Genomic DNA, 25,666 nt, shown 5'->3' with positions numbered 1-25,666 from the left:
CACAAAACATATGTTTGTCTTAATTAACACCTTATATCCACCTTTGTCACAGAATCATGTAGCAAGCTAGGATTTGGCCCAGAAATGGATATTTGTTATGGCGATCCATATGAAAAGGGTTGTACCTCTACGCTGTAACCGTGAGAGCTGATAGGATGAAATCACGCGACGTAGGTCGAGAAAACGTAATTATTGGTTCACAAAAAAAGAGTCTCGCCCATGCACACCAATGACTCAAGTGCACGAATCACCACCTTTATCTATGATCACTATTACAAACGGCATACACAATACGTGTGTTTGAGCATGTCAAGCCTAGACCAATGCCCCGTACATCTAGTGAAATCCTAATGTGCGTTGTTTATGGTATTTATTTATTTGAAATGATGTGCACTGGTAGCATAATTTGCTCAGTATGGCCGTGCCTGTTGTATGACTGCTCAAACAACTGTACGAAACACACAATTCGCATCATGGTGCGAATCACAGAGGAGTTTGACTCTCCGTCTACCATACAAGGAAAAGGTAATTTTTAAGTTTTTTGTATTGAGTTTACTATTCTGCGTGAAACTGCAGTGGTAATGATAACATTAAAATATATATATTTGAATTTCGCTGCCTTGTTTAAATATCACTGCTCAATATTTATCTTATCAATCTAATTAGACCACACCCAAACTCAGACCTCATACCATACATATCCTCAAGCCTTCTCTTAATTGAAATTGAACGCAGTCGATCGCAATTAAAACTTTAACAAGACCACCCCCTTATATAGCCTACTCGAGATCTAGCTACTCACTTGTGACAGTAACGCGATTTGGGTCAGACATCCGCAGACTACAGTTAGAAGGTAGACGTTTCTACATTTGTCATATATTTAAAAAAAAAAAACATGTATAGAACTTAATTAATCTAAATTGCACAATTACTGTTACTGCAGACATTGTGAATTTAACCGATTGCATTTGAATCACTACACAGAAGTGTCTTTGGGCTTGACTGAGAGTAAACAACCATGGGGGGGAGAGGCAGAGGAATGGCAGCCTTCTCCTTCAGGGTGGAGAACCTGGGCATCACCAGGGGCAACATGCCAGATTCCAGAGGGGGGCCTAACGCGCTTTATCCAGTAGGTGCTAGGCCGTTGATGTATAACCTCACTTTCAAAATCCCCAAGCATATGTGTATATACAGCCGCGGAAAAAATTAAGAGACCACTTCAAAATTATCAGTTTCTCTGGTTTTACTATTTATTGGTATGTGTTGTAAAAAAGTAAAATGTACATCTTTGTTTTATTCTATAACCTACTGGCAACATTCCTACCAAATTTCAAATAAAAATATTGTCATTTAGATCATTTATTTGCAGAAAAATGACAATTGGTCAAAATAGCAAAAAAGATGCAGTGTCTTCAGATCTCGAATAATGCAAAGAAAACAAGCTCATATTCATTTTTAAACTACACAATACTAATGCTTTGACTTAGGAAGAGTTCAGAAATCAATATTTGGTGGAATAACCTTGATTTAAAATCACAACTTTCATGTGTCTTGGCATGCTCTCCACCAGTCTTTCACATTGCCGTTGGGTGACTTTATGCTACTCCTGGCGCAAGAATTCAAGCAGCTCGGCTTCTTTTCATGGCTTGTGATCATCCATCTTCCTCTTGATCACATTTCAGAGGTTTTTTATGGGATTCAGGTCTCGAAATTGGGCTGGCCATGACAGGGTCCTGATCTGGTGGTACTCCATCCACACCTTTACTGGCCTGGCTGTGTGGCATGGAGCATTGCCCTGCTGGAAAAAACACTTCTCAGAGTTGGGGAACATTGTCAGAGCAAAAGGAAACAAGTTTTTCTTCCGGGACAACGTTGTATTTTGCCTGGCTGAGGTTTGTAAAAGACCATAAAGATTGAACCAAAGCGGACTGGAGGGTCGTCTTGTTCGTCTTCTCTGATGAGTCCAATTTCACAGTAGGTGCAAGACTCTGTGGCTTGTAGGCCTCTCCAGGTCTCCGTGTAACCATCAGACGACCATGTGTTGGGCAAAGCTGAAAATTGGACTCATCAGAGAAGACGAACTAGAAGACCCTCCAGTCCGCTTTGGTTCAATCCTTATGGTCTTTTACAAACCTCAGCCAGGCAAAGTACAACGTTGTCCCGGAAGAAAAACTTGTTTCCTTTTGCTCTGACAATGTTCCCCAACTCTGAGAAGTGTTTTTTCCAGCAGGGCAATGCTCCATGCCACCCAGCCAGGCCAGTAAAGGTGTGGATGGAGTACCACCAGATCAGGACCCTGTCATGGCCAGCCCAATTTCGAGACCTGAATCCCATAAAAAACCTCTGAAATGTGATCAAGAGGAAGATGGATGGTCACAAGCCATGAAAAGAAGCCGAGCTGCTTGAATTCTTGCGCCAGGAGTAGCATAAAGTCACCCAACGGCAATGTGAAAGACTGGTGGAGAGCATGCCAAGACACATGAAAGTTGTGATTTTAAATCAAGGTTATTCCACCAAATATTGATTTCTGAACTCTTCCTAAGTTAAAGCATTAGTATTGCGTAGTTTAAAAATGAATATGAGCTTGTTTTCTTTGCATTATTCGAGATCTGAAGACACTGCATCTTTTTTGCTATTTTGACCAATTGTCATTTTTCTGCAAATAAATGATCTAAATGACAATATTTTTATTTGAAATTTGGTAGGAATGTTGCCAGTAGGTTATAGAATAAAACAAAAATGTACATTTTACTTTAACACATACCAATAAATAGTAAAACCAGAGAAACTGATAATTTTGAAGTGGTCTCTTAATTTTTTCCGCGGCTGTATATATATATACACACACACACACACACCCCTCCTCTCTTTACACCCACATTGTTTGCACCCTTGTGAAGTAGGCTATGGTGTTGTAGTGCATTATAATTACGAATTATACAACTATAATGGGTAAATTGGCACTGCTGTTGCCACACCATCTTCTAGTCACCTGTAATAATTCCACAGTGTCTCTTCGCTCCCTCTGCAGGTGCTGGAGTTCAAACCTGTGCCCCTGGAGCCAAGCCACGGTGATGACTACATGCTGGCCCTGAAACAGGAGATCAGGGGCACTATGCGTCGGTTGCCATGTTATCTGAAGGCTAATGCAGCCAACTCTGGTGAGCCCATCAAGCCAGTAGACTATTTAATCCAATCACACGGCAACATACCACTTGAAACTCATATCCCGAAAGAACTGCAATTTATGTTGATGTTATATAATTACATTTTAAAGTGCAGACATTCAAAAGGTGGATAATGCATTAGGGCTTTCAATCTCAAATATGATATGCACTCATAAGTGCAGTCACACAATTTGTCAGCTGATGATGTATAGAGGTGTGGCTGGATGGTTTTCAGTCTGTGTTAGAGCAGTGGTTCCGAAACGTCTCATGCCACCCCCTTTGACAATGGTGGGGGGTTGGGGGGATTGCCCCCTCACAACACCATGGTTCAAAGATTGAGACGCTCATATAGCCTTTTTAGCCTAGTTTTTAATAAAAGAAACAAATGTCCATTGGTTGTTGCATAGCTTTTCTGTATAGCATAACATTTTAGTATTTTAATTGCTCAGAACGCTTGGTTAAAACGGATCAATTCTGGATCAAATACGGTTTTATTACTGGCTATGTATCGTCCATTCTTTGGATCGGTTCATGTTAGGCGCATGCCAGTTGTATTGATCATATCACTAGCTTTCCCTTTGAACATTGGTAAAAGGGTAGGCCTTCACCATATAATAGAAGTTTAAAGTAGGCTGTAAACTGCTTACCAAATTGGTTTAGTGTTACAGGCAAATATGCTGCAAGGGCACTGCCATACTTAATTTGACCAGTAGCTGGTTGTTTGAGTTTTCTGGTTCCGTTTCTTCGCCGTCGACACCCGCCCTCCTGGTGAACCCGGCCCACATTCTGGGAACTACTGCTGTTGGAGGTATATTCATATTTAAACCTGAGCATGACTAAGCTATATATTTTGTTTTTACTATAACAGGAGTGGAGAAGTATAAGGATAAGTATGCAAAAGAATTAATAAAAAATCAGGAAGAGCAGTGGACACCAGGTAAGACTAATCAAAAAGATGTTTGGTGAAAATCTGACATTAACTTTGGACCACCAAGTATTATTTTATGTTTCCAGATTGGGAGCGCCTCCCAAAAGAGCTGATGCCAAGGAAGAACTTGCCAAAAAAGAAGTCGGGTAAATGTAGAATTGATAAAGATGTGAGACAATTCTCCATAGCCTGAAATCAAACAGGATAAAATATTAATGACTCACTTAAGTGTATCCCTGCTTGCAGCATTAAAGAAGAAACCCCCAAAACTGACCAGCATGGAAAAAGACAGTGTGCTGTCAAGATTAAATGTAAGTGCACTGTAAGGAGTGACATGAATCAATTGTGGAAACTGTTTACATTCTCCTGGTTCCACTTTCAGGAGCTGGAGAAGACGGACAACGTGATTGCAGATGAAGAAAAAGAGGAAAAGGAAAAGGAAGAAAAAAAGAAAGCCGCTGACGATGATGAGGAAGAGGGAGAGGAAATTGAAGGAGAAGAGTTGGAAGATGAAGAACTTGAGGAGGTAGAGGAAGAACTTGTTCAGACAGGTTTTTTGCACCAGTGTCTGGTGAACAACCACCAGATGGATTAATTTCATGTATTTCTTTTGAAGGAGAATGACTACATTAACAACTACTTTGAAGACGGTGATGATTTTGGGGCTGGCAGTGATGACAACATTGATGAAGGCACATATTAAGTCATGGTATATTTGTGAATATGTATGAATGTGTCCTGTAGAGAAAGTGGGAGCTGGTTAAATGAATCTGATTTATGTTATAGAATGCTTATGAATAAACTAAATTGATTGCTGTACCATGACTTCATAATTAAAATAGTTACTTTATTTTCAACCTGTACTTGAGTGAGTCCACAGGAAGAAGGCACATACTGATGCTAATACGTATTTTCATTAAAACGGATCTACATGGAGAAAAAAAAAAGAAATCCTTGAAATTTCAATGTAGTCATTTTACATCATTTAAAAAATAAAATAAGAAAAGACAAAAAGAATATTGTGCATTTCACAACAATGCCATGCCAATATTCTTAAAAGGAAAAACAAATTCCTATGGCAGCCAATAGTTCTCATCCTACGCAACAATACTGATTTTGGAACATATAATTTTTCTCCAATAAATTATGCTTTATTCAAAGTACATCCCTGACAAGAAGACAGTGGCACTCTCTGTTCATACACATGGTTTCTGAAAATAAGAAACAACCGTCATACATGTACCCCTAAGGCAAACCACAGAAGTGACTGAAGCAGCTACACGTGAGCTCACTCTTGGAAAATAAAGAACTGTGCAGAAAATTCCCATAGAGTCAATGACCAAAGGTAGCTGCTATTTTTCACCTACATAAGTGGTTAAATCTCTGAATGCAGAAATGCCTCAAAGTATACTCTGGTCCCTATTGGTGACTGTCTGCCTCACTACGCAACTCCTACCTCATCGCCTTGCTTGCCTTTCCTTTCAATGGCTTGGTGCACCTGTGAGTCCTGCTGAGGAACATCCTTGTGTCCTGGTTCTCCAACCAAGCCCCCTTTAGATTCCAAAGTTTTGTGCTGTTGACTCATGATGATGGGCGCCTGCTTGGTGCCACCATGCGTATTGTTATGATGGCTAACGTCGGCTTTCATCAGAACCTCATAATACAGCAAGTAGAACACGGGTGTGACTATCCCCACTACCAGCATGATGGCCACTGCAGTCCACCAGCGCATTCCCCAGTCTGCCCCGTAATAGGGATCCTTCCTCAGGGGTGGCCTGCGTTCGGGGTCTCCCAGTAGGGGCTGTAGGGGACTGAGGGAGGATACCACCTCGTTCAGGCTGTTTCTGGAGGAGCCTGTGGATTTGACCAGCAGCTCGATGTCCTTGTCCTTCTCCTGCAGAAAGGTGCCCACGCTGTCTGTGGAGGAGGAGGAAGACGCAGATTCCACAGTCCCGCTGGCAGCTTCCGCAAACTCTGCTAGGCAGCGGGTAGTTCCTGGGATGGCAGACTTGTGCGGAGTGGTGTTGTGGGTCTCAGTCAGAACACTGAACCTTTTCACTGGGATTTTTATAGACCTCAATGCAAAAAAGTCCTGCTCTGTGAGAAGGTTGTTGGCCCTTTTGATGTCTGCTACCTGAAAGGAAAAATGTTGAATTACATTATATTCTCCACTGAGGAACTTAATGATTGTTACTATTGTATGGTTTCTTTGTGTTATGTTGTAAACCTCTATGTTACGCAAATGCAAGACAACTTTTCCAAGAGGGACCAAAAAAAGTGAATGTACATGGAAAGCCAAATAAATTGTATGAATAGTTATTTGATTTTCAATAAATGCGTTAGAAAAGATGCATAGTAAGCACTCGTAAGGCCTAGGAATTTTTTTTGTGTGTTTCCTGTTTCCCGACCGACCCTAAAAAAAACTGCCGACCCTAGACTTTTTTGGGGGGTGGGCCGCGTTTCCCTGTCGATCTGTCAAATTTAATTTTCATTTTCAGACTGTTCTTACGGACATCGGAAGACCATAGTCAGAAAATATCTCTGAACACAGCTGAAGTGTTCTCAGCAGGATTCTTAAATTGAACTTGATATTGAATAAGGTGCCAGATTTCTAGAGACTTCCAGGCGAAAAACACATCGTTAACAGCCCTGTATCCAGGTTTGCCCAAACAGTAGATGCTCCGTGTGCTTTCTATTACTGTATACGCATGGCAAGTGTGAGAGCGCCGAAGTTGCGTCTGTCGGTCCGTCACAATTGTTAAAAAAAAAAAAAAAAGATAATCCCTACCTACCTACCCTATTTTTTTCAGGGCTGAAACAGGAAACACAACAATTTTTTTCCTAGGCCTTAGCACTCGTCAGCACTGATAGACACGCACCGAATGACGCCCTTTGAATGCATGAATGGAAGCTGGGTCAGTCTAAGTAAACAGTGTGCAAGCATACGACGATAGGCCAAAATGTTCTAGTTGGAGCTCAGATACCCTAGTGTCCCTTCAGAGAATAGCATGGACTTTGACTACAAGGGAGATCACTGATGACACCAGTTCTTTACTTTTATCTTATCAGTAGTGTACCTTTAGGCTACGCTATCTTAAACCATGTATTCCTACCAACTTATGAAATTTGGAGGACGATGAGTTAATATTGCTTGGTGTTTTATGTGTGCAACATCAGTAAACAGACTCACCGAGCAAAAATACCGGAGTGAGATACTGTTGAGTGTGTCTCCATCTTTAATGTCCCTGACCAGATAGACTATGTCATCCAGCCTGTCTCTTGAAGTGCTCCGACGCATCCGGTCTCGAGCACGGGAACGCAGCTCGTAGCTCTCCCCGTCCTCCTCCGAGCACTCCGTCTCTGAACCATTCCCAAAGACGTACGCGTGCCCTCCAAAGGTGGGCTGCACAGACGTGGCTGACTGGAAACCATTGTGCTGGTTTTTCCCAGTCATTTTTCAGTCTTGGAAAAACAAACAAAAAAAGATTTTAAATTAATTTCATGTTGTTATGCCCCATACTATGGACATGATGGACTTGTTTGTTTAACTGCATGAAGGCACAGCGCTTGACATCTGCAGAAGAACCATCATATACACAGAGATTACAATATTGGAAGTTTAATCTGAACTGATTTATGAGATTTTCACAAATTCACAGAATTTTGATGAAAATGCTAAAATGGATCTCAATCTAAATGATGTGTTACTGATATCACAGGAAAACGAGTAACCTGGTGGAGGGGGAGACATTTCAACGAATTGAGCAAAACCACCACGCCTTATGTACTTCCAAGACCGTCATCTGAGCCAAAGTTAACAGTTGACTCATCACTTTGTAAGACAGAAGAGCTACTGTCACTCTTTGCCATTTACAGAATTCATTTCTCGCTTGTGACAACATTACATTTGTACGCATCACGAAGCTGTCAAATATATTGTTATTATAACATATTCAATTTGTAAATGCTTAATGCATTTTGGCTACTTTAAGTAAGCTTCTTGCTCGTGTACGCAAACGTGTTAAGCAATGTAGCCTATAACGTTATCTTTTTCAGCTCCCTTCTACTTGCAGATAACAGATTAACTGTTACATTCTGCTGACAGACCAAGGGCCGTTTGTTACATAATGATACACGGTTTACTTAGAAGGAATAAAGTTACTGTAATGCTATTGTGCATTTCTTGCTACCAAAGCTCGAAATTGCAACGAACCGAAATTATGTGGTTCACAGTGATTACGTAGACTAAGGTTACATTGTGCTGAAAGGTGTCTGTGTTGACATATTCGCAAAAGTAACTCAAGTTCAGAAAATCGTTTGGTTTATACAGGATACCGTATTAGTTTAGCAACCTGGTGACAATCATATTGTCTTGTTTACTCTAACATTAGCTACCTAATGTAACAGGCTGACTAGCTAGCTGGGGAATGAACTGTTCGGTTTAAGTATCGGGCTCAAGTAGTATAATGGCAAAGAAATATGACATTGGGAGGAATGGCTATTATGATAAAGACAAGACTGAAGTTATCTAACTTTAGCTAACTTGGTAACTGGAAACGTAGCTAACGTTCTCCAGAAGATAACGTTAAGGTAGATGATAGCTAACTCATTTATTATACTGTCATCAGGTCTGGTTAGCGTATATTGCTATGTTTATACTTTTTAAATGTGTCCATTAACACTCTACGCGAAGCCTTCCAAATGGGTCTTAGAAATGAAGCTAAAACAATTGGCGAACCTTTACTCGAAAGCAACATTAGCCAAACAGGATGCTAAGCTACGCTGTGCTTTCTCGATTAGGTTAGGATATTTCCTAGCCATCTATCTCGCGTTAGCAGCTAGCTTGCCAACTAGCTAATGCTTCTTACTTATATTTGTCTTATATCAGTAGAACCACGTCGTTAGAATACCATAACACATTGTTAAGATGATTAACATTACACCGTGTATATAGTAATGACTATGTAAGACCGACAAATCAAACAAAGGTAGCTAATCTTACCAGAAAACATGAACGGTTCACTCCTTGACCTATGCCATTCTTCCAGAGACAGCAAAACCACTTCTTTTCGTGCACGGTACGTTTGTTTAGAGACGCCACGTCAACAGAATACGGACGTGATGACGTATCACTGTTACTTTACGAAACGGCTTGAATCAGAGGGATGCGTAAAACCGGTGGCCTAACAGAGTGACAGTGGTGGCCACTTCATCCTCTGAATACTACTGAACCTTTGATGAAAACGTTCAAAATGAAACTATCAAGCGTTCAGAATTTATACAATTTTAATCCAAAACAGTGGCAGAGATTTCAAGCCTATTAACAATTAATTAAGTTTGATGTGAGTGGGATAGGCCTCTCTCTGAAAATGTTCAATTATGACACCAAAGCACATTTGTTACCAACAACATAGTATACATTGTTTACCAAACCTTTAAAAAATAGCCAAAACTGCATTTCTGAAGTCCACAAGTCATCTTTGTCATTGTTGTTGTTTAAATGTTCTTTTAGGTTTAATTAGGCATATAAATCACACAGTTAAATGCAGAACAATGATGCAAAGACATCTGCATCAAATATATTACACATAGGTGTATACCATCTGAGTTGAAAAAAAAGTAATGAAATATGCATTTTCATTTCTAAATGTCATCTCCTCCACAGACATTCAGCAGACTCTTCTTATATTTACCATGGGTCTCTGACTGGAAACACAAAGATTATAGTATGAGTAAAGGCATACCAGGATAATACGAATCATTTTGATGAAAACCATAACTAACCTAGCCCATTATACAATTAATTATTTGGTACAGTAAGAAATGGTAGTAAGAAATGGTAGTTGTGTAAACATAATCTTGGCCACCCTTGGATCATACATGTATACGGTCTCTCCACAGTAGGGGCATACAACACTGACAGACACTGTATTACTGACAGGTTTTGCTTCACAAGAGTAGCCAAGATTAGATGATACAGATAAAAATGAGCATCAGAGAAAAATGTTTACTCGGCTCTGCCATGGATAGTTTTGTGTCAGTCTTCCCCTCCACAAATCATCTTCAAACATTCCCCGTAGCTGTCTGCCACATCCGACTGTGATCAAGTAAGACAAAAAGCCACCCATACTTAGAGTCACATCGCAAAGCCAGTTCAGAACATATTGATTTTCACCTTCTAGAGTTTATACAGTAGATAGATGAATCACTGCAACCACAACTGTAAATACATTGATTTGGCAGTGATTCATACTGTGTGAGTATTGTAAAAGTATTAGATAAGATTAGCAGATGTTTGGTTAGTCAATCACATCCTCAAACGGCTGAACGCTAACCTCAATGGCAGATTGTAGGGACTCTTCATAGAGCTTTTTAAACTCAGTCCTGATGTCAAGCATGTCAATTTCAGAGCGACTGACCAAGATCCTGTTCAGCGTTGCCTCGTCTGTGCCTGCGCCCTGTGCCAAAACCTCAGTATTAAAACAAATCACTCTGAAAAAATCTTATGCTGATATCAGACTGATGATCATACCTTCATACTCTTGTGCAGTTTTTCAGCCAGGTAAGCAGGTACATTCTTCACACATTTCACTGGAAAATCATAGTTATAATTATTCATAATTACTTAAATGAACGTTAGAAATAAATGTTTTCTATTTACTGTAAACTATGGAACATGAAATATACCAATGGCCACCAACAGTTCCTCTAGGGAACCAGACATCTCCCCCTCTACGCTCTCCTGGAGGGTCTTCCCACTGATTTCCTTATACTCTACAAGTGCTGCAAACAAGAACCCAGTACTGCTGAATATAACCACGCACACACACACACACACACACACACAGTTAGGATATAAACAATAAACAAGAAAGTCCTGTGTACTTTGCCGTAGTTGAGGTATGCTTCTTTTTGACAGTATGTCTACAAATTTTGCTTCATCAGTCCCCCATTTCTTCTCGCCAGCATCATACAGAGCCTGTGGAAGGAATGGGCATAGCGCTATATTTTGCCAAATCATATCATAGAACCACAGTTAACCACATTGAATGCAGTGATATCGTAGCATTCAAGCTCTGTCTCTTTTGATAGCTGGAATAATTAGCTATGGCATACTGCACCTTGGCATCCTCTTTAGCCTTGTCGTTATCCACAGTGACACTCTCATCCCGCCCACCCTGACAATCAAGACATGCAAGCACAGTCATCAGTCATCCACATAGAAAATCTCTCATTTTAATCTCAAGTATTATTCCATATGCAGGGACGTTCAGTTCTATTCAGTTAACTCACCTCAGCTAGGAGGAGGATGGCTTTGCCAAATTTTCCAGAGACCTCCTTCTTGAGGTCAAATGTCAACTTTCTCTCTGTCTCTGTTGAATGACTTGCATTAATATCATTGGCAATTATTCCAAAATGTCACCAAAATTATAAAGACATGAGCATCTTCTCCTCCTTCATCCTTCTCTTCACTGCCATAATGACTTACCTTCCAAGTAAGCTGCAGAGAGCTCCTTGATCTGTTGATTTGTTCTGGAGGCAAATATTTCTATTAAGGTGCTGTCTTCTGTTCCAACGCCCTGAAAAAGAATGACAACAAATGGGTTTGTCCTGGGAACTTTTGTTTCAGGCCAGGCAAGTTTATTTATACAGCACATTTCATACAAAGACACAATTCAAAGCATTTGACCTAAATAACAACAAAATGAGCATCCAAAGGAAAAATAAAGACTCAGTGTTTGTTAATGCTAATTCTCTTATTTGTGTTGCTACCGTTGATTATACAGTAAATAAGTTGTGAAATGAAACAAAAACACATCACAGTTAAAGTTGTATTAGTATTGATTGAATCACATCGATATGAATGAATTACATGACTAACAAGTGGTGGAAAAGTAATATGAAAATATTTGTTCAGTGAATTAGCGCGTTCTGTCCAAAACAGTCACAGTCAACGTTTCAGTTTCAACGTTTCAGTTTCGTTTCAGTATTTCAAAGTGAATGAGAGGGAGCGCAAGAACAGTGAGCGTCTAGCAGCGATTATCATATCATAGACATATATGATGCATGTGTCTATGGGCAGGATCTCAAGCATGCGCAAAAGTTGTTGTTGTCCGGTTGTAATCTAGTTTTGGGAGTTACATGCGCGCGTTGTCTGATTTCCAGCGTAATCCGATCACTTATTTGGGGGTGTAAATCTGATTTCAGTCGGACACAGGAAATCTAGATTTGGGGAGTTACATGAATTAGACCTTCGATTGAAACCCGACTACACTCGAAAACTGGACACATGTAACCGCACTGACTGAGTGTACTGGACTGTAGTTATCTGGTGAAAGAAACAGATATAGCTGTGTATCATAACTATGGCAATCATTGTTGTTGTTCGGTACAATGTTCAGCTTTCCTGTATTCTATTTTCAAGGCTTTTACTGTGATGTTGTTTCTCCAAGGTACTTTCTGTTTGCTCAAAGTTTTCTTGGCATTTACCGGTGCAACAACATCCATGACATTCAAGATGTACACGTTAAAGTATTCCAGTAGTACATCAACTATCTCTGCACTCATGGGGCCCTGATATTATTGAAGGGCAGTGAGCAAAGCAACAAGAAAAAGTCCATAGTGCATGAACTAAAGCTATCGTGTTGGAGGACTGCGCTCACCCATCCATGTTTCCACTAAGGATAAGGTTATTAAATTAGCTTCATTCATGCACAATGGACTTTGCTCTGCTCTTTGCCATATGCCGTCAATTAAATCTAGACACCTTGTTGGTGACATATGGCCTCTATAAACTGAGCACTCGTATTCTCGTTTAGGTACCTTTTCTTAACAGAAACAAAGCTTATTTGAACACTCGAAGTGATCAGTAAATCAAAGAAGACAGAAAGGATCAGGACGTGCTTATCCATAACATAATATCAGTCGAGACCTTTGGAGATAAGGAGATCACAAGTGTGGAGTTGAGTGTGCGTATGCTTGTTAACATGCTGTGAGAGACCATAAGGGTCAAGTAGTGCAAAAAGGTCTTTGGCATTATTGTCCATGTTATTATCTATGTAGATGCTGAAATCCCCTGGTATGATAAAAAAAGGTATCCCAAAGACTTGTTTGTATTCAAAGTGTTTTGATATGAAAATTTGAATTATGAGAAACAAACAAACAATGAAACCTGAGTCCTTACATCTATAGCTCGCATCACTTCCTGGGCATCGTACACAGCTGGTGGAGTGGCAAGTGCTACAAGCAGCCGCTCAAAGTCACCATGAGTGTCACCTTCCAGATCTTTCACCAGAGTCTGCCATGAAGACACACGAACAATTAATACTACATGCAAAAGTCAGAACACACACACACACACACACACACACAAACACGCACACGCACAAAATTGCATTACCCTATTTGTAGCCTCGAGATATGATTTACAAATTGCCTCACGCTGACTGCTGCTTCGATGGGTTAGTATGTCAATTAATGTCTTCTCTGTTGTACCTGGCAAAGACAGAAATATGATAGGCAAAAGGCATATACTGCCCTCACACATGGATTTTGTGGAAGCAATAGCATGTCGAAGCTAATATGCAAACACAATGAAATAAACTTAATTAAAACTACATTCATTACTAATTAATACTTAATACCTACAATTACAGAGAGAGAGAGAGAGAGAGAGAGAGAGAGGGAGAGAGAGAGAGAGAGAGAGAGAGAGAGAGAGAGAGAGAGAGAGAGAGAGAGAGAGAGTTTAGAACAGCTTATTTATTGATGTCTATCAGTAGGGGTTGAGATACTCTAATCTCAAGGCCTGATATACAGTAGGTTATTCTCTTCATGTGCAAACTTTGAAAAAGGTGTTTGGGTCACACACAGCACACAGACGAAGGACATGAGGAGATAAGAACATCCTACCTAATCCCTCCATGGCTTTGCGCAGGGCTACAACATCCTCACCGACATTGAAGTCCGCTTTTGGCTTGATGCTACTTTTCTCACCACCCTGCCAGTAAATTGCCAGAAATTGAGATGCCATGCCATAAACATCATTATGCCTGATAGTATAGCCAACTGTTGGCTTCAAGTTACCTTTACTGTGAAAGAGGATGGTGCATCTACAAGGCTTTCCAGGTCATCCTGCAAAAGAATGTGTAATTGTATAGATCTGAAAGTAGTAGTAATAGAAATAGTACCAAAGATGACTACAATAAGTATCACTTCATCAATTTGTTCAGTTAAGAAACATCACAAAGATTGCCTACCCATAAAGTTGTCATTGTGAACCTCCTGAGCAAAGAAAGAAGTATAGGTTGAATTAGTTCGTGACAATATACAATTCGAATTATAAGTTATCATGATGTGTTTCAGATAGGATCGATATGACTTTCTTATCAAAGAATAACATTAAAACACTGAAATGAAGTCGGTTCAAGCAAGCGCTTCATCGTAATTGCCAGATTTATGTTTCTTCAACAAACGTTAAGTCATTGTATTCTCTTCATCCATATATCACTTGGTTACGTTTAACTTGGTTTTAGGTCGTGTCAACCCTGTTACCTCCACACGGGAAATCTTTGTGATTTAAAACGTAGCCTTTTATTATGTATTTTGATTTATTAAGTTATTTGTATTTCCAGAAGCATGAACAGGTTAAATCTATTTTCAAACGTCATACGACATAAAAGTATACAAAGATTGTCGTAGCCTTACCTGTATCACGTATCCTACCGGGGCAGAATATCCGGGTAGTGGAACAGGCTCTGACAGCACCACACCTTTCCCAAACTATTCGTCAGAGGAAATGATGTCAACCACTTAGATAACACAAATATTGGCTGTAGAGCTGCCGAGCCACAGTTTCAGGCCAGTAGCATTCTACGCATGCACTGTCATTGTTAAGGGGACGTTTGTTTTGGTGACAGTTTGCATTACTGACAGATATTTGCATGTTATCTCAAGATGCGATATTTACACGTTATAACGTAATAATATACAATATATATATGGCTGTGAAATGGCACTTTGCTTTTTGTAATGAAAAGGAGTTCTTCATGCTTTGGGTGGAGACATGGCGGGAATCTGCTGTTACTGAGCATGGTACATTTTAAGAATGTAGCCTACACATGAAAGAATGAGTTGATAAAACGTGAAAAACATCTTGTTATAACAAACTTTTCACGTTACAACGTGATACTGATCCATGCTTTTCGTCTTGTATCTTATTATGGTGTTCACCATTGAATTGGATATGTAAACTCCACACGCATGCATTCAATGTCACTGGCCTTCACATGTCACGTTTTCTTCACATAGGTATAAATCACTTCCAGATCCATAATATTCACAATGTAAAGTAAAAAAAAAAAAAAAAACACCTCAGGTCAATGAATTTTACATTTTCTTTATTACTAAAAAGGCACAGAATACAGGCATCATATTTAGAGCATTGTTATTTTTGAGAAAGGATAGCACCAAAAATACAATGTTAATAATCTCCCAAAACTCCCAATTCTTAAGTGATAGGCACACCATTCTGAAAGCTGGCCAAACATGAAACAGGAATAGACGGACATAAGAAAAGAAAGCGAGAATGAGACAAATAAGTCAGCAAAAGAACAGATGACAAAAATGAAATACAATTTCTCCACCCATCATAACTGTGAAGACCATGCAGACTACGGTTAGCTTCCATAAACCAGAGGGACTCTCAAATCAGCACCATTTCGTATCCATCAGATGAATCATATCTTGAAAGATTACTTAAAATAACAGTCATACATTATATATTGAATGCGGGTAATACAATATGACATAACGCAACATAACATGATGAGAAAAAATCAACATGGTTGTGTCTGTGTTTCAGAATGCGTATGTACATTTAACAATACTAAAAAAACCCACATGAGGTTATTTGGCAGATAATAATATAACAAGTGGAGTACACATTGTATAAAACAGTAGTAAAGTATTTTTAACCATCACATCTCTGTGGTTAAAGGAGCAAAACAGCATTTGGAGTGAGCTAGTGGATAGTCAATACAATCTACAGTAGTTTCTTTTTTTTCCAAAGTGCACATTTAATCAAAACACTTTTTTGTTCTGTTACAGAATGGAAAGTTACAGACAGTGTTCTGATGGGTTGAGAACAAATTGCTTTGGACAATTGCTTGATTTTAGACAAAAAAAATCGCACTTAACAGTAATCCATGGCACACCAGTGGTTTTGTTAAAAGCTAATAACATCGATGAGGCTACGCGCCAAACTCCACACTCACACCTGCAGCGAATGAAGGGATGACCATGTCATCAGGTAATTGCACTTTTAAAACAATATTTACACGGCTTGCTTTGTCCAAAGTGCTGGCACTTTTTGTGTGTCTTTAATACTTTATTTTTTTATAGTGTTTGCGTTGTAAAATAAGAAGTAACTGCCAGATAACTGAATCATTCATCAAAGCAATATGGAGTAAAGGTGCCTGAGCTACCCCTAATTATGTTGCTGTGGTGATGTTGCTGTACCTGAAAGAAAAGCAATGTTTTATGTAGATGTCTGCAGAGATGGAAAAACCATTTGTTAGAAGAAGACGTCATGTAAAAGTGGTTCTTGAGTCTTCTTTTTGAGTTCTTTTTTTTTTTTTTTTGTCACTGAGGTAGCTCAGTTGTGAAATGATTTATGCTGCATAGCTGACACACACACTTCCCTTTTGTAATGGTCGTATAAAAATACATTAATAATATCTCATCTCATAATTACAAACAGTGATAGAAAATAAGGGGGGTTTCCATAAAATACTCTTGGCGAAGGATCAAACTTCAGTGCCGTCGTTCAAGTTGTTGTGAAGCTTGACCTCCAGGTTGACCTGCTTAACCTTGACGCCATTCACCTTGTAGGTCTCGGGGCTCTTGTGGAGAATGTTGACGTTACGGTTGACGTTCCTCTTGCTGTTGAGGTTCTTCTCCAGCCGCTCGATGCACACCTCCACCTTGGTGTTGAGGGGGTACTGCTCGGCCATGTCCTTAGGTGGCTTCTTCTTCTTGCCGGCACGGCGGCACTTCCTGAACACGAAGCAGGTGGCCAGCAGCACGAGGACCAGCAGGGTGACGGCGGCCACGCCGCCCCCGATGGAGCTGCCCACCTGCGGGTTGAAGGTGGCCGAGGGCTCCACGTCCAGCCGGAGCGTCTTCATGTTGGTGCCGTTCTTTACCTGGTCGCCCTCGTTATCGTAGATGAGGGACTCGTCCAGTGTGAGGTGGCCCGACCGGTCCACCAGGTCCCGGCGGCTGCGCTTCAGCTCATACGTCAGTGAGCGCTGGATCCGTGGGCCGGTGGTGGACTCAGGTCCAATCACGTAGATTACCTGGAGGTACCACTGGTGTCCTGCCTCCACCTGCAGAACCACAAACTCTGGCTGTCAGCATCAACAACTAGTACCAACGACTAATTATGTACTGTGGTGGATGATTGGTGCTAATTATTATGAGTAAATTAGATGTTTTACTGACCTTATAAAGGGCGTCAACCTTCATGGTGAAGCCATCCACACCTGGCATTGCGTTAACGGAGTGAAATTCAGGACTGTCAGATACCAAATTGGCCTCAAATGGAACGTCGTGGAAGTAACGATCACAGACATCTGGCTGTTTCCGATCCTGCAGGACAGATTAAGTTCATGGAATCATTTTACCACAGGAAGAAGAAAACTGCCATTCTCCATTCCATGGAACAACCAAAGGTTGAAAAACCGGTTTAACAGCCATATCTTTTTTCCAGACTGACAACTAAGCAGGTTTTAACTGACATACCAGCAGCAGGAATCTGTGCTTGAGATGTTTGTTAGGCTGAATGCACCCATACTGGGGGCCTTCATTATAAAGGGTTCCCGTGGGGTCAAAGAAAGGAACGTATCCATCTCTCCCTGTGCATAGATACACCTTCTCCAGCTGGAGCTTGTAGGCAGCGTTGAGGTTCTGCTCTGGGTTCCACAGCACTCTGCCATAGAGTGTCTGACCTGCACACAAAGAGTCACGTTGTTTCAGAATTCGGCGACAGGAATGAAGCCACCACTAGCATGAAATCCTCCTCACAGTAGTAACGGGTTTTCTTATAAACAAATTATCATTATCAAAATGTCATGCCAGGTTAAAAAGTCATAACAAAACAGGAGGTGAAATTATAAGTTGTGCATGCTAGCAACCTTTTGTTCCGGGTTTTAATCATTTGGAATGTCTTTACCCATAGAAAAGGCTCCTTTGTAGTCCATCTCAGCCATTGACATGTCTGCAGTGGAGGGATCCATCATGAAAACTTTGTCATTGTTGCAGAGCTGGAACTCAGTATTGAGAGAGTAGACCACTGGCACCGGACGGTTGGTCTGCTGGAAGGCAATGGGCACCAGGAATCTAGAAAAACAAATAGAAATACCACCATTAAATCACTTTTATACTGTATCTGAAATAACATTAATCTGAGAACTGAGTGCTGGCGTACTTCTCAGGGGCATGGGCTGTGCAAGACAGGGGTTTGTCCCCGGGGTCGATCCAGGGCTGAGTAGGCTGCACAGTGCAGGGGATGAGGAAGACGGTGTACTCCCCTGAGTAGTCCTTCCTGGAACACACAGAATGAACACACTCAGCTCCAACACTGTCGGAAACAGATGCAGAGGGTCTTTTTTAACTGCCAGGGTTTGGATGCCTACCTGCTGTAGGAGCTGGTAGCTCTCCAGAGCTGGTAAGGGGAGTCAAAGGTCTGGGCGCTCCACAGCAACTGCAGGTCAAAGTCAATACCACCCAAGTGGTCTGGGGCCATGAGGTGAGACTTGTGCCCAGGAAGGGTGTGGTGTTCTGGGATAAACTGGCCTGGATTGTACAGAAGGTAGATTGTGAGCATGTTAGCATGTCAGTGCAACCCAGACAAAAAAAATGACCATTATGTTCACATTTGGATAAGCTAAAACACTAGGAAGGAAAACTGACCTCTAAATTTGGCATGCGTTTTAAACTCGATCACCAGCCGTCCATCTTCCCTGATGAAAATCCTTATGATCTGAAGCCTGGCTGACAGAACACTGTCAGTCTGAATACCTGTAAGGAGACACCGGAACATTGGATTTGCATGGAAGAACAAAGTAATTGAAAAAAAGACAAAAGAAAAGGGCCAGGAAAGGGATACAAATGATGTATGGGAACATAACAAGTTTAACAAACTAAAAAAATGGTTAAGTCCAGAACTAGGTATATTCTAAGTGTGTTACAATATCAGTATGTGTGTACAACATATGCTTTATGGTATAACTGTGGAAAGCCAACCATGAAAGTGCAGTTGGTTGGTATGCTATAGAGTACCTGTCTTCCAGAGCACCGTGTCGTAGAAGAAGGAGAACTCCATCTCCGTGTGGTGCTCCAGGGAGGCCCACCCGCGAGGGGCCGTCACGTAGATGTAGGACACATGCAGAGGAACCTGCACCGTGAGGAAGGACTGGGCAGAGTCCCGTACCTAAAACAGCACACAGCGTAAAAGTACGTTTCAGGAAAAATATCATTTTTAATAACATTATTTTACTAAGAGGATGTGAATTATGAATGAGGGTTTATTAATTATTGAATTTTGATTGATCAAATAAGGAATAATTTAAAATGCACAAGTCTTTTCGTTTGATTAATTTGAGGTTTTTTTAAGTAGGCGTAGACCCACATAAAGTTGGTAAAGCCTACGGCTGAAGCAGCATGAACAATACATTACGTTAACCTAGATGATTGATTGATTCATTAGTAAACCTAAGAATTAATGACTTTATATTCCTGTTTCATATTAGGACTGTTTGAATGAGTTGTAACACTAAACCAGTTCAAGGCCTATTTGGTGCTTTAAAAACACCCATACTGAACTGACAGCTATGGTCAGGTAATTTGAGTACAGTGATGTTGGAGCCGTAGGCAAATGAGTTAGCCGGGGCCAAGGGCAGGAGCCGTCTGTCTGACAGGTAGTCAAATTAAGTGCAAATGAAGTGTGCTAGGGCCTTGGCTAGCATACATCAACCTGGAATATATCAACTTGTCAACCTGGAAGTCTGCCGCGACAGATCCCCCGCAGACGTCAATGAGCTCGGTCATGTCGTAGTAGGCATCGAAGGTCCAGATGCAGCTCTTCAGGTTGAGGTGCTTGTAGAGCTGGATGGTCTTGGGCTCTCTCACGCCAGGGTTGAACTGGTAGGGCCGGTCATAGCCGGGGCCCAGGGAAATACTGTCGTACGACACGTCATCCAAGAAGCCAGTCTCTGCAAAACACAGACAACCAGTCATTTATACCCATCTAATAATTTACCACAGGGTGTGATCAGTGGTACAGTGGTTAGTGACTAAGAAGTAGCTGACCTGGGTTCAATCCTGGGCAAAGCAAGATGCTATGTTAAAGCGCTTTGTGTGCTCTATACGAGCAGAAGAGCGCTGTATAAATGCAGTTTCCTTGTACGTCGCTTTGGATAAAAGCGTCTGCTAAATTACTTAATGTAAATGTATTAAGCAAATCATTGATAGACAAATCACACCCTACATGCTCTTGCCAAAATAACAAGTGGTTGTTATTACAAATCTATGAAGAACAATAAGTATTATTATTACGATCTGACTGGGGTGCTGAAAGGAAGGTTTCCTGTCTGAAATTCTTTTGAGACATTTTTTGCTTAGGTGTTCGAATCTATGGGGCGCATACATATTTCAAGACCTTGTGAGATTTTACAAGCTCATCTGATAGCCCTTATGCACTCTTGGAGGACTTTAAAAACTTTTCCACTTTGCCTGACAATAAAACCAAAAACACACTGTACTGCTCTCCATCAGATACTACAACACCAACTGCAAACACAATGTGACATGATTGTTCTGAGGGGCCAGATGGCTCACCTGAAATGCCCTGCAGGTCTTTGATGGTGACCAGGTTGGAGCAGATGTGCTGGTGGCGGTAGATGGACTCGGAGAGCAGGAAGTGCAGGTTGTGCAGGGGCATAGTGGACACCAGGGGCAGCATGCCGTCCTGGTGGGGGATCTGCACAGAGATCTGGATCCTGGCACACACAGCACACCACACAGGTAGATATCAGCCACTTTCATTGGTATGTCTCGGCATTGTAAATACACAGCAAAGATCCAGACTGGATTTTTGTAGGTGTACTTCCAGAGCCAGCTCCTTTACTATGTTATAATGGACCTGGTGGGCTTTGATTCCTGACGAAGTCCTTAAATACCTTATTTCTTTAGTCTAAATGTTTAGTTGATAAGGCATCTTAGTTGACAATACTTATTTGTTACGATTATCTTGAATTTATGGACTAATTCATTATCACAGATACTACTAATACATCATGTCTCCTCTTTGCCCACCTGTTGGGGTGCTCCTTGTGCTTCACATCCAGGTATTTGAGGGACGCAATGAATGACTGAGCCTGGAAGCCGCGGGCGGTGCCTGTGGTAACTGGTGTGTGGCAGATGGAGCCCTCTGTGCCGATGGTGGCGATGTTGCTCCTGAGCGGAGTGCCCAGGTGCCCGGCCTTGTCCCGCGCCTGAGCCACACAGCGCACGTGGAAGCGCCGGCTGAAGTAGATACTGTCCAGGACCTGGGCACACGCACACACATGCACACACGTGCACACACACACACACACACACACACACACACACACACACACACACACACACACACACACACACAGCAATGGCAACAATGAGGAAATTAATCATGTAACATGCAAATTACACAGGATTCCTTATCTCAGAAGAGCTCCCATCCCCCACAAGTAATGTGGATAGTAAACTCTTATAATTGTAACTCAATGCAGCACACTTAAAAAAGGTAAAAGATGGGTTGTCAAATTCACTAAACCACAAAACTAGTCTTTTTTTTCTTTAAAACAACACTGTTACGTTGAAGTTTATTGAAGTTAAAATTCCAATTTAATTGGAATTAGTTTGGTTAACTTGTGTCTGTATTTTTTATAAGATACCTAAATTGAAAGATAAATGCTTCATTCATGTCATTTCATTCATGTGCAACTTTTGTCCACATTATAATTAAGTAAATCCAATTAAGTGTAGCAAATGCCTGCAAGCATTCAGGCTTACCATGTGGTTGACGCTGGTGTAGGGTGTGGTGTCCGTCACGGTCTCAAACGGGGAGCGGGCACCGCTGGCGTCTGTGGGAGCTGCCACCTCCCAGCTGAAGTGGATGGAGGTCTGGTTGATGCCCGCATCCTCGCAGCGCTCCTTTGTGACAGAGTATTTGGGGTAGTGGGGGTCACACGGTGTCACGCAGACCAAGGGGTAGCCAGGAGACGGGGTCTTCTTGCTGCCCTCTTTGGTCACCTCCTGCACATTGTCGTAGTCTGACAGGGAGACCAACTACAGAGGAGAAACCATAGCTGAGTGACAGGAGAGTAGAGCTCAACACTGAACATATCCTCATTGAAACCTTGATGTTATTAAAAGTTTTGCCAACCACATGTAAAATTACACAGTATTAGTGTGTTTTTGCAACAATAGTTTTTGGTTTTAACAAGGCCCACTGATTTCACCTGAATCTAAATGACATGGTGTGTGTATATGCTTAATATATACTCAATATGCCACTGGATTAATGTAGGGAGAGTACATGTAGCATCATCATCTCTTACTACTGGTGGGGAAGGGAGGATGAGACTTCCTGCGGCCTCCTGATCCAAAATAGTCACTGTTGCCGTGGTGATCTCTCCAAGCACAGCCTCCACGGGGTCATCTGGGCCAAGGACCACTGTGAAAGACTCATGCCACTCCCTGTCCTCACTGGACAGGATGTCCACCTTGAACAGGATGTGGTCCATTCCTGAAAGGTGACTCAAAATTAGGTCCCATAAAACTGTCAAAGCCACAACTCAACCAAAACGGAGACACTGATTCAAACAGACGGTTCACAAAACACTGACCTGGGCTGAACTTGAGGACTCGGCTCTTGGGGTTGTAGTCCACTCCCGACTGGGCTGAGCCATCCCGGGTGCTGCAGCGGATCTTGGAGGTGCGGTCCAGGTCTCCCTTGCGGATGACTTTGATGTTTAGCACCTCGATTCCATCAGGACCTGGAGGCTCCCGCACTTGGAAAGAGGCCTGTTCAAACTCAATGGTGGGGGCTGGGGGACACACAGACATGACGTTAGGAAGGTATCATTGTTCAGTATATCATCACATATCTGTTATTGTCTTTCTCTTTAAAACTTTTAAAAGAGCACTGTAAACCTGAACAAGTTCAGAGAACTCCAAACTTTTGATGTAACCGATTACATAAGAAAATTTGAGTACATATATTATTTTTTTTAAGTAAACTTAACTCAAAAATTATACATCGGCTATTCTGATTTTTTTGTGTTATCATTTTCATAATTTTTGAGTTCTCTGAACTCATATTATTCCAAAATCGTAAAGGATTTAGCCTCGTCAGATATTTGTGTTTCTTTGTGTCTTTCACAAACTAGTTATTACGCCCTTAAGTTTTTGAAAGGGTATATTCCTTACGTTCCAACTTCTTGCGCAAGCTCTTACTGTAGAGAAAACTGTCATTAGTCGCCGCCTTCCCAGTGTTGCCACTGCATTTACATTTACATCTGTGATTTAGCAGACTCTTTTATCCAAGCGATTGACAAGGAATTTTGCATTTATAGATCATGAGCAGTTTAGGGGTTCACACTTATACACTTGGTAAGGAGGAGTGGGGAATCGAACTAGCAACCTTCCAACCTCTGGATTACTAAACGACTCCTCTACCATAAGTCTGCTGTGTCCGTCTCTCATCACAAGAGCTTTGCAATGGTGTTCTCAACGACGTTGAAGACGTCAGATACTACAATTTTTTGAGTTATCAGGCAATGTTAGCTCAAACAAATACATTCCAATACAATTAAAGCGTCTGCACTTGCTCAGAAAACGTATACATTTTAAGTTGGGTCAACTAAATACCAGGTTTTAAGTACTGAATACATAATGTTAATGAGTTAGTAGAACTGTTTGGGTTTACAGTGAGGTAAAACAAGGTAAGTATAGAATTCTCTATTATCCATGTATGATTGAATATGTCCGTCATGAGTCATGACTGTTCAAGTCCATCTAAACCGATGTTTTCTCAGTTGCACTTCAAATTCATTCTTCTCTTTCTTCTCTCTACAAAATGGTGACGATCAAATTGACACCTTTTGAGACACTTAACAAAACACCCAGAAGCTCACCATCCTCGTCGTTGGTGATGATGACCGTGACAATGTCGTTCACTCCGATCATGGCCCCACCCCAGTGATCGCCCTGAGGGGCGCCCAGGTGCACCTGAAACTCCTCCTCCGGCTCAAACACAGAGTCGTCGTTGATGTGCACGGTGCAGTTCTTCACCTGTCAACGAGGAGAGTTTCAAATCGGTGCCTCAAAATGCAAACATCCATTTCCATTCATACTGACAACCACATTGCATAAATACTAAGAACAAGCCTAACTAATTTGATTAGTGTTTCAATAAACAGCTCTTTTCGGGGTGAAAATCAGTGAGGAGTAATCAGTAAGATTTGAAATGATTTGCATCTCTTAAAGCAATCCAGTCTCGCTTTCCCTAATTTCCCAGAAGCCCTTCATCCAGTCTGCTGTGCCATTGCTTGCTAGTTGAAGAAGCATAATATTACCCTCTCCCCCTTCAGGAAGGTGACGCGAGAGTCATCCACGTTCCTCCTCTCTTCAAAGTCGTCCATCACCATAGCAGACATGGTGCGGGTGTAGCAGCGGACAGACGACTTGTAGGACAGGTCCCCGGTACGGACGATGGGGATATGCAGGACGCCGTCTTTCTCCTTCACTGTGAACTTCACCTTCTCAAACTGCATGCTGGGAACTGGTGCAGAAAAAAAAATGAGGTTGCTTCAAATAAGGCCCACAGCATGTGTTTTAGAGTGAGTGTGTTTTAATGAGTGAATCTGTGCAAGGTACGTACTGTCCAGGAAGGTGTCGGTAATGAGGACAGACGCCTCGTGAGGCTCCACAAGGACGGCACCCTGGGGAGAACTCAGGAACACCACGAAGGACTCTGTCCCCTCAATGGTGGGGTTCTGGACATCATCCATGATGGTGAGGCTGCAGGTCTGTGTGGGTACCATAGACATCAATGTTAAACAGGTTCATGTTGGTTACCACTTGAAACACATATTGATTTGAAAAAGTACTGAATATGTTTATTGTTTATTGTGTAAGTTTATTGTTTTCACCAATGTACCACAGAAAATTCCTGGTAGGTGTAAACCAACTTGGCAGTAAACACATTTCTGATTTTCTGATTCTGATATGTCTACGCTCTGTACCTCCTGTTTGACACCTGGCTTGAACTCCACTTTCTTGGAGCTGGGGATGTAGTCCACACCGGGAGTGGCCGAGTCGTGATCGGCGGGGCGGGTGGCGCACCACACAGATGCCACTGAGGAGAGGTCACTGCCATGCCTCACTACTGGGATCTCAATGGTTCCTGTGGGGATGGGGGGGGGGGGGGGGGGGGGGGAGCACAAGGGGCGCTTTCAAAAGAGCCACT

General features: G+C 41.6%; 4 protein-coding genes across 4 annotated transcripts in view; 1 reads left to right on the top strand and 3 right to left on the bottom strand.

Moving 5' to 3' along the window:
- Positions 1-386: 386 nt before the first annotated feature.
- Positions 387-4,798, top strand: polr3g (polymerase (RNA) III (DNA directed) polypeptide G; the record flags this gene model as incomplete). Its single annotated transcript, XM_080852857.1, is given in 8 exon segments — positions 387-505; positions 507-525; positions 3,032-3,161; positions 4,036-4,104; positions 4,182-4,241; positions 4,342-4,406; positions 4,478-4,621; positions 4,712-4,798. Coding segments are annotated over 8 exon segments (693 nt in total).
- A 397-nt stretch (positions 4,799-5,195) lies between these two features.
- lysmd3 (LysM, putative peptidoglycan-binding, domain containing 3) lies at positions 5,196-9,145 on the bottom strand. Its single transcript, XM_080852311.1, has 3 exons — positions 9,098-9,145; positions 7,286-7,557; positions 5,196-6,229 (listed from the first exon to the last, which is right to left on the bottom strand). Exons 2-3 carry the CDS (start codon positions 7,547-7,549, stop codon positions 5,537-5,539), a joined length of 957 nt encoding a protein of 318 aa, XP_080708437.1. The 5' UTR covers positions 7,550-7,557; positions 9,098-9,145; the 3' UTR covers positions 5,196-5,536.
- A 987-nt stretch (positions 9,146-10,132) lies between these two features.
- Positions 10,133-15,291, bottom strand: anxa3a (annexin A3a; the record flags this gene model as incomplete). Its single annotated transcript, XM_080852651.1, has 14 exons — positions 10,133-10,192; positions 10,431-10,553; positions 10,628-10,686; positions 10,783-10,878; positions 10,981-11,074; positions 11,217-11,273; positions 11,389-11,468; positions 11,585-11,675; positions 13,280-13,393; positions 13,496-13,590; positions 14,005-14,092; positions 14,179-14,226; positions 14,800-14,874; positions 15,274-15,291. The coding sequence occupies 14 exons, from the start codon at positions 15,289-15,291 to the stop codon at positions 10,133-10,135; spliced, it is 1,098 nt and encodes a 365-aa protein (XP_080708777.1).
- Positions 15,292-16,148: 857 nt separating this feature from the next.
- fras1 (Fraser extracellular matrix complex subunit 1) overlaps positions 16,149-25,666 on the bottom strand; it is a 110,218-nt gene continuing 100,700 nt past the window's right edge. The window contains 18 exon segments of the mRNA XM_080852650.1: positions 16,149-17,480; positions 17,596-17,742; positions 17,896-18,101; positions 18,326-18,492; positions 18,581-18,697; positions 18,789-18,948; positions 19,066-19,173; positions 19,435-19,585; positions 20,152-20,366; positions 20,992-21,152; positions 21,469-21,701; positions 22,207-22,482; positions 22,755-22,942; positions 23,043-23,243; positions 24,333-24,489; positions 24,774-24,979; positions 25,079-25,226; positions 25,443-25,603. Coding sequence (XP_080708776.1) covers positions 16,899-17,480; positions 17,596-17,742; positions 17,896-18,101; positions 18,326-18,492; positions 18,581-18,697; positions 18,789-18,948; positions 19,066-19,173; positions 19,435-19,585; positions 20,152-20,366; positions 20,992-21,152; positions 21,469-21,701; positions 22,207-22,482; positions 22,755-22,942; positions 23,043-23,243; positions 24,333-24,489; positions 24,774-24,979; positions 25,079-25,226; positions 25,443-25,603 — 3,584 coding nt within the window. The 3' untranslated portion in view covers positions 16,149-16,898.

The sequence above is a fragment of the Sprattus sprattus genome, assembly GCF_963457725.1.
Source record: "Sprattus sprattus genome assembly, chromosome: 15".
Lineage (NCBI taxonomy): Eukaryota > Metazoa > Chordata > Actinopteri > Clupeiformes > Clupeidae > Sprattus > Sprattus sprattus.
This window is presented reverse-complemented; position numbering and strand designations above follow the sequence as displayed.